The following is a 10,455-nucleotide window of genomic DNA, read 5'->3' on the forward strand; positions in this document are numbered from 1 at the left end:
GTAGTTTAACATTTTGAATAGATTTGGACATCTTTGGTCAATGAATAATGCCAAGTTTATATACAGAAATATTACATGTATTTTTTTGAAAATTGATTTTGCTGTCGATTAGAACCTGAAGTAAGATTTTTTTTCCTGAAATGTTTCTCATCATATCATATAAATTTACTGAAAATGTTTACATTGTGGAAATAGATGTAGCTATAAATTTGAAACATTATTGACTGTGTTTTATCTCTTTAAGGCATTATGGAGAGGCTATTCTTGGAGGAAGAAAAATGATTGTACAAAAATTAAAGCTATACGACTAAGTCTTCAAGTTGTTAATAGGGAGGTTCGAGAAGAAGACAAACTCTACAAAAGAACTGCACTTGCCCTTCATTGTCTTTTAACATATAAACACCTTTCTGCCATTCTGGAGGCTTTAAAGCATCTAGGTTAGTTTGTTTTTTAACACGTTAAAAGAATATTGTAATAGTACATTATTAGCTAAGATTTCATTTTATTGTTGTGAATTTACCTGTTTTTTTGTTGTTGTTCTTTTTACTTTCAGAGGTAGTTACTCGATTGTCTCCACTTTGTTGTGAGAACATGGCCCAGAGTGAAGCAATTTCCAAAATATTTGTTTTGATCCGAAGTTGTAATCGTAGTGTTCCTTGTATGGAGGTCATCAGATATGCTGTGCAAGTTTTGCTTAATGTAGCTAAGGTATTCATTTTAATAATTTAGTATTCATTGGTCAGCAGATATTGCCCTGCAAGTTAAGTGGATGCTTGTTCATCACTAGAACTTAGATCTCTAAGTTAAAATTTGTTTATGTACAAGAGTCTTAGGGGGAAATATGTTTAATCTATTACGTAATTGTACATGTAAGCACTAATTTTTGTGTGATTTTATTTCCTCTGCCTTTATATTAATACAATGTTAGCTTTTATTATTTGCTATATGGTAGTACTTTTCATACATTATTTAATCCTTACAATAATCCTCTGAAGTAGTTTATATTTTATCCCTATTTTATAGAAAAGGAATAATAATAATTATAAAAGTTAAGTTTCTCTCCTAAGAACCCAAGTATTATCATAGTGGTGGAACTGAATTTGGATTCATTTCTGTCTGTTATTAGAGCTGGTGTTGTCATCCACTACATTATATTAAAACAGTATTACCCCATCATAGTAATGTCTACCAAAATGTGATTTTAAAATATTGTTATATCTTAATTACCCTGTAACCATTATTCTGAATTTAAGTCTCTTGGTCTTGGACTGGAAGCTGGTACCTGTACCAAACTATATTGCATGCAGTCAAAAGTATTAAAGACTTATCTCCTCTACTCAATCCCTCAGTCACATTTTACCCATTATTTTTATTTGAGAGATAGTGGTTAAGAACATAGACTCTATCAAAGCATGATGTGGACTGGGAAAAAAAAACACAGACTCTGGTGCCAAACTACCTGTGTTTGAATCCCAGCTCTGCAGCTTATTACAGATTACTTAGATTCTCTGTGCTTTATTTTTCCCAACCATAAATTAGGTATAGTAACAGTACTTATCTCAAAATGTTATTGTGAGGATTATATTAGTTGATATATATAAAGTGTTTGATATGTAAAGTGCTATTAATGTTTTGTTATTTTTATCCTGTCATTATTGTTACCTTGCAAATTTCCGTATAAATCTAATGGAAAAATGAGATAACTGAGACATGAAAATATAGCCTAGACTTATTAATATCAAATTTATTTTGTTTTATTTTAAAGCAAACTCTTATTCCTCTCAGAAGCATGTAATAGGGTAAATAATTAGGTCTTGTTTTTATCATTATCTTGATAAGATTAACTATCACATATAAGTTATCTTTTTCCTAAGACGTTCTTACTAAAATGCTCTTACCTTTAAAAGTCTGCTTTTATTGACTTCGAGATGTTCATTTTCAGAGATTTTAGATTTGATTTATTTTTTTGTGGAACTTTAGAAGTAGATTTAAGATTAAAATTAAGAGGTCAATATACATATAAGATAGATCCAGAAATGACAGTAATAACAAAGTCACTTCATGAAATCCTTTGCTCTTGATGCAGATGGTCCACAAATTTGGCTGTAAGCATTTTGGTTTGTTTTGTTTTGGGTTGGCATGTATCTCTAAAGGTATGTGTTTATTATAACTTTTAATTTCATTTTGTTCTCTTCAAGTATGAGAAAACTACTTCAGCAGTTTATAATGTAGAAAATTGTATCGATACACTATTGGAGCTTTTGCAGATGTACCAAGAAAAGCCTGGTGACAAATTTGCATTTAAGGGTGGAAGCATTTTCACAAAAACTTGTTGTTTGTTGGCTATTTTATTGAAGATAACAAATCGAGCCTCTGTAAGTACCTTTCTTTAAGATTATTTTTCTGTGTTCTTAAGCCTATGACTTTTATTCTTTTCTTTTAGTAATTATCACTCTAAAATAGAGTTTTATATGTGTTTAAACTGATAAAATGAATTCAAGATACACACACACACAGGTTGTTTTTTTCTTGCATATTAAAGAAACTGACTTCTGAAAATACAGTTTATTACAGTCATATAAGTAAACATTTCACATTTCCCATATACATACCAGATATATATGACTTCTTATCTGATTGTAACCATAAATATATTTCAAGTTTTTCTATAGTGAGGCCTCCAAATTATTCTCTTTAGGGGAATACCAACATAGGGGAAACCTTAGACCATAACAGTGGAGACCACTGAAGGGTTTTAAGCAAGGGAATGATATTTTTCAATTTAAGTGTTTTTTGCTTGCTTGTTTTAATTTAGTTTTATTTATTTATTTATTTATTTATTTATTTATTGAGTCAGTGTTTCACTCTGTTGCCCAACCTGGAGTTTGGTGACATGATCACTGCTCACCTGGGCTCATACAGACCTCCTGCCTCAACCTTCTGAGCTGGGACTACAGGTGAACACCACCACACTCAGCTAATATTTTTTTATTTTTTATTTTTTTTCTGTAGATACGAGGTATTGCTATGTTGCCCAGCTTGGTCTTGAACTCCTGGGATCAAACGGTCCGCCCACTTCAGACTCTTAAAGTGCTAGGATTACAGGTGTGAACCACAGTGCCTGGCCCAGCTTAAGTTTTAACCACTCTGGCTACTGAGTGAAGAATGAATTTGGGAGAGCATGTGTGGATATAGGGATATCATTGAAAAAGAAGGCAAGTGTAGATATGTAGTGGTCTAAGCAAAAGATTGTGCTTGACCTAGGGCTGCATCAGTAAGAAATAAGTGGGTGACTCTGGAAACTTTGAAGAGGTAAAATTTATAATACTTGGTAACAGGATGTGATAGGCATATTGACTATAACATTTCCTTTTTGTATTCAGTGTGCAGTTAGATGTGCAACTTGTGAATATTTGTCTTCTTTACCTTGCAAATTAGTTCATAATTTAAATCAATCTACCTACTAAACTTAGCTTTTTTTATTATTAAAAGCCCAAAAGTTTACTTCATAGTTCTTATTTATTAAGGTTGATTTTGCTAGTCTAGAAGAGATAAAAATTTTATTCTTATACGTTTTCAATAACTGTACATTTTATTTTTTAGGATGTACAAAGTAGGTCCAAGGTTGCTGACCGTATTTATAGTCTCTATAAACTTACAGCTCGTAAACATAAAATGAATACTGAAAGAATACTTTATAAACAAAAGAGGAATTCTATGAGCATTCCCTTTATTCCAGAAACACCTGTAAGGACCAGAATAGTTTCAAGGTAAGTAGTTGAATATACTCTATAATAATTTTTTGTCACTGTTTGCTCATCCATTTAACAGATATTTATTGAGCACTTACCATAGCAAGATATTGTACTATACTTGACAGTGGAGAAACAACATATGAGCAAGAACAGAGTATTTGGTAAATGTAAAGGAGACAATCTTAGTAAATAATGAAATAATAGTATAATGTAGCTTTGGGTATTTAGTATTTATTCAACAAATTTCTTGTACTAGCCTGAGCCCGTGGGTTCGAGACCAACCTGGGCAACTTGGCAAGACCTCGTCTCTATAATAAATCAAAAATTAGACGGCCATGGTAGCGCATGCCTGTAGTTCCAGCTACTTGGAAGGCTGAGGCAGAAGGATCGCCGGATCCCAGCAGATTGACGCTGGGGTGGCCATGAGTGTGCCACTGCACTCCAACCTGGGTGACAGAGTGAGACTCCAACTCAGAAAAATAAAAATTTCTTGTATTTAATAGTTATGAGCTTAAGGCTAGTAAATTTCTCACAATTTTTTTTTTCCGCATGAAGTACAAGCTATAAAGGGGGCACCAAAAAAGGTCTGAAATTTATTTATAAAAAATGTGTATTTCTTCTTACATGTTTATGCTTCAATCACCTTCAAAGTACTCTTTGTTTAATGCAATACCACTTATTGAGAAGCATTTTCCACTGCTCAAAACAGTTTTTGAACTCGTCCATTTTTATGCCTTTCAGTGCTTTTTCCATTTTTTAATTTTACCTCTACCGCATCAACAAAACATTTCCTTTTGAGGACTTTTTTCATCTGGGGAAACAAAAAAACGTCACTCGGGACCAGCCTGGGTGAATAGGGAGGGGGGCATGGGGGTCATACTGTTTGGGGTCAGACATGCGGAACACCCCGTGCCGTGTGGGCAGACTGTGCCTGCCAATCCCTCATCGTGAAGTGGGGAAGCTTGCTGAAATAAACTCCAAACAAAAATCCACTCATAACTGAATGCAGCCCCTCATAACAGCACTAGCTGATACACTGATGCTGAGAGGTTCCTAGAACCCTTACATAGCCAAAAGCCTGTACTACAAGGGACCCACCCTCCAAATGATAATTTTGGGGGTTTTTGGCCCCCTGCACACGTAAGACCTGCCAAAAGTCCTTCAAGGTCAAAATGTCGACCCTGAATCACACTAATTCTTGGAATTTCTCATTCTAGACAAGTTGTTTTTGAGACTTTATATTATTTTTTTAGTGCTGCTGTAACAAACTCCCACAAACTTGGTATATTTAAACAACAGAAGCTTTGATAGTTCTGGAGACAGAAATTCAAAATCAGGGTGTGGGTTGGTACGGCTGTCCTTCTTCCAGGTACTCTGGGGTACAATCCTTCCTTGACTCTTCCAGCTTCTGTTGGCTCTAAGTTTTCCCTGGTGTGTGGCTGTATAACTCTAATCTCTATTTTCATATGCCCTTCTTTTTCTCACTCCTCTGTATCTCTTGGGAAGACACTTATCACTGGATTTAGGACCAGCCTGAATAATCCAGGATGATCTTATCTTGAGATCCTTTACTTAAGTATCTGCAAAAAACCTTTTTTCAAATAAGATAACAGCCATAGGTTTGGTGATTAGGACATGCATATATCCTTTGGTGGGGAGGGGCTACCATTCAGCCTACTGCAGATCTAGAGAGATAATTATGGTTTAACTAGTTTAAAACATGTTACTTTAGAAGTTTAAATAAAATGGGTGTTAACTTACCTAGTTAACCAAATAGACCCCTCTATCACTGTCAGAGAGTAGAAAAAGTACACAGATATAGTCTATACTGCAGGGTAAGTTGTTATTGTGGCAGCATAGAGTTCAAGAGAATGACAATGAAAAATACATGAGTGAATAAAGTAGTAAAGTAATAAAGATTGTGACGACTGCTAAGGCAAAGAGTAATTTGGTGTTCCTGCTGAAGGAGGGTAATGGGAGTTTTCCGGTATATAGTATTTAAACTGAGCCCTAAAGGATGAGAGTTGAGGAAAAGACAGAATAAAGTAAGGAGGGGCTTTGTTTTGTGAGCCTGAGAAACTTATGACACTGATAAAAACGTAAATAAGCCATTGGAAAATCAGGTGTATGGTTCTGGGCAGAAGAACCAGGCTAGAGGTATATGTTGGAGTATCGTTAGTTTCAGGATACAGATAGCACTTAAGGTCAGAAGAGGAATGTGATCACCTAGAGGGAAGAGAATACATAATACACCCTGTGGTAACCCTGGTTATTGCAGAGGTCAGACAGAGAAAGAGCCAGCCAAGAGCTCCCAAAGGGATTTGCTAATCAAACAGAAGACATTCCAAGGATGCTGTTGTTACAGTAAACTGTGTGGAATGCTGCTGAGAGGTCCTTAGATGAAGCTGAAAAATGCCCATTAGATTTGGCAAAATGGAGGTCATTGGTGATGTGATGATGCTGCTGCCAGATGGGGATTGCAAATAAATGGAACACATTATATGAAAAATGCATAAATTTATAATGATACTAATGAAAAAATGGTAATTGGCTGTCCTTGGAGGATGGCAGAGAAACAACTTGTGATGCTAACTATAAGTAAAGGGAAAGAATCAAGTATTTATACCATTTTTCTTATACAGACTGTATCTTAGGGTAACCAAATGTTTAATGTTGGAAAGTTCTTATCCACAAAAATCAATGTAATAAATGCTGAAATAATATGAGATTATATGCTATTTTGCAGCCCCTAATGGAATAATAGACCTACTTTAGACCATGGTCATGCATGGCTGATAAAATCTTTGGATGAATTGAAAATGGATCTGGGTAACAATAATCAAATCTATTAATGATTCTTGACATCACACACAAAAAAGATGACAACCCAATGTTGTATATTTCCTGGTATAAAACACCCTCTAAGTAGGATTCTTGTCATAAAACCAATCCTGAATTACAAGACTTTGTGTTACTCTAAGTGACTTACAGACTAACTGTAAACTGTTACTGCTCTGTATTGATAAATGTTCAGAAGTTTAGGATCAGGTTTTAGAAACTTTTGAAGTAATTTAGCCTTAACCTTGTTGTTACATATTCTCTAAGGTTAGGTTTACTAAGGTACAATTTTTTTTTTTTTTTTTGAGTTGGAGTCTCACTCTGTCACCCAGGCTGGAGTGCAGTGGCACGCTCACGGCCACCCCAGCCTCCACCTGCTGGGCTCAGGTGACCCTCCCACCTCAACCTTCTAAGTAGCTGGAACTACAGACGAATATCATCACTCTTGGCTAGTTTTTGTGTTTTACTGTAGAGACAAGGTCTTGCCAAGTTGCCTAGGCTGGTTTCAAAACCCCGGACTCAGGCAGTCCTCTCAACTCAGTCTCCCAAAATGCTGAGGTTACAGGCTGAGCCACAGCGTCTGGCCAAGGTACAATTTTTATACAGTTAAAATTTATTCTTTTCAAGTGTAAAATTAGATAAATTTACTTGGGGCACTTGTATTTGTCTTGTATTATAAAGAACTCTAGCAGCATTCTTCCATTAGATTATATAAATAGAATTATACTGATTTGAGATAAATTTGTTGTTGTTACTCATTAATATTTTGTGGTCTAAAATGTGTAAATTAAACTTTAGCTGTGACTTAATATTTTGCTCAGACAGTAAAATTTTATCTAAAAATTATTTAACATTTTCTGATTTTAATTTATAAGCAAAAAATTTTATTTTGACTAACTATCATAATGTTTTGGTGAACTATCATAAGGGAGGAATTTCCTTCCTCTCTTCCTCGTTCCTTTCTTCCTTCCCTTTCTTTCTTCCTTCTTTCTTCTTTCTGTCTTTTTCCTTCCTATAACTTAGCAATTCTTTCCTAGGCACAAATCCTGCAATGCTGACAATGCATTATTTCTTGACCTGAATGATTTTACAACAGTTAGCTTTATAATTATACTTCTAATTATAAACTGTATAATCGTTATAAATTGGTTTTATGCATGCATATTTCACAGTATAATGTGAAAATAGTCTAATTGCTTGAAATGTGTTAATAGGACCACTTCTACATATTTTTTTACTTAAGGATTTGGTGTAATTGAATATTCATTATGTTTTAAAAACTGTTACTAGCGTATCAATGAATAGATTCTTTTTTCTTTTGATGTAGGTTAGATTTTTGTTTAATGCATAATTTATAGATATGCAGTTCAATGATCTTTAATCCCTAGATTCTGGCAACTACTGATCTGGTTTTGTACCTTTAGTTTTGCAATTTCTACACTGTCGCATAAACGGAATCATGCAGTGTATGACTTTTTGTGGGTGAATTGCTTTGCTTAGTGTAATGCTTTTGAAGTTCATCCATGTTGATGCATAGATTAGAATTTCATTCCTTCTTTTTTTCACTGAGTACTATTCCATTGTGTGGCTATACCATACTTTGTTCACTCACCAATTAATAAATATTTAGGTTTTTTTTTTTTTTTTGAGTTGGAGTCTCACTCTGTCGCCCAGACTGGAGTGCAGTGGCCGCTCCAGGCCACCGCAGCCTCGACCTGCTGGGCTCCGGCGATCCTTCCGCCTCAGCCTTCCGAGTAGCCGGAATTACAGGCATGTGCTACCACGCCCTGCTGATTTTTTGATTTATTGTAGAGATGAGGTCTCGCTGCCCAGGCAGGTCTCGAACCCGCGGGCTCAGGCAATCCACTCACCTCAGCCTCCCAAAGGCGCGGGATTACAGGCTGAGCCACTGAGCCCGGCTATATTTAGATTTTTAACATAAAAGAATAAGAAGGTGGAAATGCATAAGTAGGGATTTCTGTGAGAAGGCATATGAACTCCCCTTTGATATTATTTTCTCAATGAAATGAGAGATTACAAACTCGACAATTTAGAAGCAGCACAGAGGGTGTGGAGGGGGCATTTGAAAAGAAGAAAGAAAGAAAATAGTAATCTTGTAGAGAATGGGAACATGCTTGAGCAATTTCAAATGCCCATTTTAGATTTGCAGTTATTGGCTTAAAGTAAAAACTTGGTTGTGTAATTTTTTTTTTTTTAGTATTATGTAGCTATATAGGAATGAAAAAGGTAGATATTTTGATTTGATTTGAAATCCTGATAGAATTTTCCAGATGAATTGGGTAGGGGAGAGAGACAACAGAATTAATGACATTTGCAAAAAGTATAATTGTATTGATGTACCTGAGCCACATCTGGAGGAAAGTGAGAACAGCTTTGTGAAGAATAATGGATACATGTTGAAGTCAAATGAATTGGAGATCTCAATGGGGTGGAAGAACTGGTTCAGTGACTGTGTTAAAGCATATAGTATGCATGAGTTAGAGGTGGTGGTTGGAGAATGGAAGTCTCAAATTGAGATTTCGCTGGTATTGCACTTTTCTGGTGATGAAAAAGTCTAGTATGTGACCGTGTGAGAAGGAATTGGTTGAGTAAGAGCAGAAGGAAAGGGGTTGTTGGCTTTTGTCCATATGAATGTTGCTGTTGCCGAGAATGGTGACAGGAGTTAAGAGAAGACCAAGAACCAGGTTTACAAGGAAGACACTGCGGATATGATTGATGACCTAAAGATGGTAGTAGAGCTAAATAGCATACACTTTAAAGAAGCTAGCCTCATATTTTAGGAGGGATAGAGAGAAATAGACTGGAACCTAGTACTGGGCAATAATGTGAAGTTCTCCCATCTCTGAAAGGATTATAAAGGAGATGATGGTTCAGGGGTAGTTACGTTTTAGTTGGACAAAAAAGGTGAAGGTAATACTTTGAAGAGAAGAACTGTATTAATGTCATTTTTTTTTTTTTAGCAGATTTAAGCCAGATTGGGTTTTGAGAAGAGATAACATGGAAGAAATCACAGATTCCCTGCAGGCTATTCAAATGGTGATGGATACGCTTGGCATTCCTTATTAGTAAATGTAAACATTTTCAGTGTATATTGTACAAATAAATATTAAAGATAATCATGAGTATGTAAAGATATTTTGCTCTCTGAGTACAATCTTAAAATCTGACTTTGTATTAAAATTTTTAAAAATTCATAACAAAAACCATCTTTTATTATTTAAAAGTTATGCATATATCAAACTAATATGTCATAGCGTGATTATAGCATTATCCATATATATTATTATTATTATTATTATTTGAGTCGGAGTCTCACTCCGTCACCCAGACTGGAGTGCAGCAGCCGCTCCCGGACACCACAGCCTCGACCGGCGGGGCTCCAGCGATCCTTCCGTCTCCGCTTTCCGAGTAGCTGGAACTACAGGCGCGCGCTACCACGCCTGGCTAAAAGATGACTGAATGGCATATAAACTCCTTTTTTTTTTTTTGAGTTAGAGTCTCACTCCATCACCCAGACTGGAGTGCAGCAGCCGCTCCCGGCCACCGCAGCCTCGACCTGCTAGGCTCCGGCGATCCTTCCGCCTCAGCCTTCCCAGTAGCCGTAATTACAGGTGCACGATACCACGGCCGGCTGATTTTTTGATTTATTGTAGAGATACGGTCTCGCCAAGTTGTCCAGGTGGATCTCGAACCTGCGGGCTCAGGCAATCCACTCACCTCAGCCTCCCAAAGTGCGGGATTACAGGCTGAGCCACCGAGCCCGTCTCATATCTATTATCTTAAGGTATTTTATTAGTTTGAATATAACAATATTCCTAAAAGAAAGTAATAGTTTGTTACT

General features: G+C 35.9%; 1 protein-coding gene across 1 annotated transcript in view; it reads left to right on the top strand.

The window, feature by feature from the left end:
- The window catches only part of ASPM (abnormal spindle microtubule assembly), a 75,019-nt gene extending 65,152 nt beyond the window's left edge, over positions 1-9,867 (top strand). The window contains exons 23-27 of the mRNA XM_008071162.1: positions 245-437; positions 554-708; positions 2,199-2,375; positions 3,604-3,770; positions 9,578-9,867. Coding sequence (XP_008069353.1) covers positions 245-437; positions 554-708; positions 2,199-2,375; positions 3,604-3,770; positions 9,578-9,680 — 795 coding nt within the window. The 3' untranslated portion in view covers positions 9,681-9,867. The remainder of the gene's footprint in view (positions 1-244; positions 438-553; positions 709-2,198; positions 2,376-3,603; positions 3,771-9,577) is intronic.
- Positions 9,868-10,455: the final 588 nt, after the last annotated feature.

This window comes from Carlito syrichta, unplaced genomic scaffold (genome assembly GCF_000164805.1).
Source record: "Carlito syrichta isolate Samal-C Ts95f unplaced genomic scaffold, Tarsius_syrichta-2.0.1 Scaffold314133, whole genome shotgun sequence".
Lineage (NCBI taxonomy): Eukaryota > Metazoa > Chordata > Mammalia > Primates > Tarsiidae > Carlito > Carlito syrichta.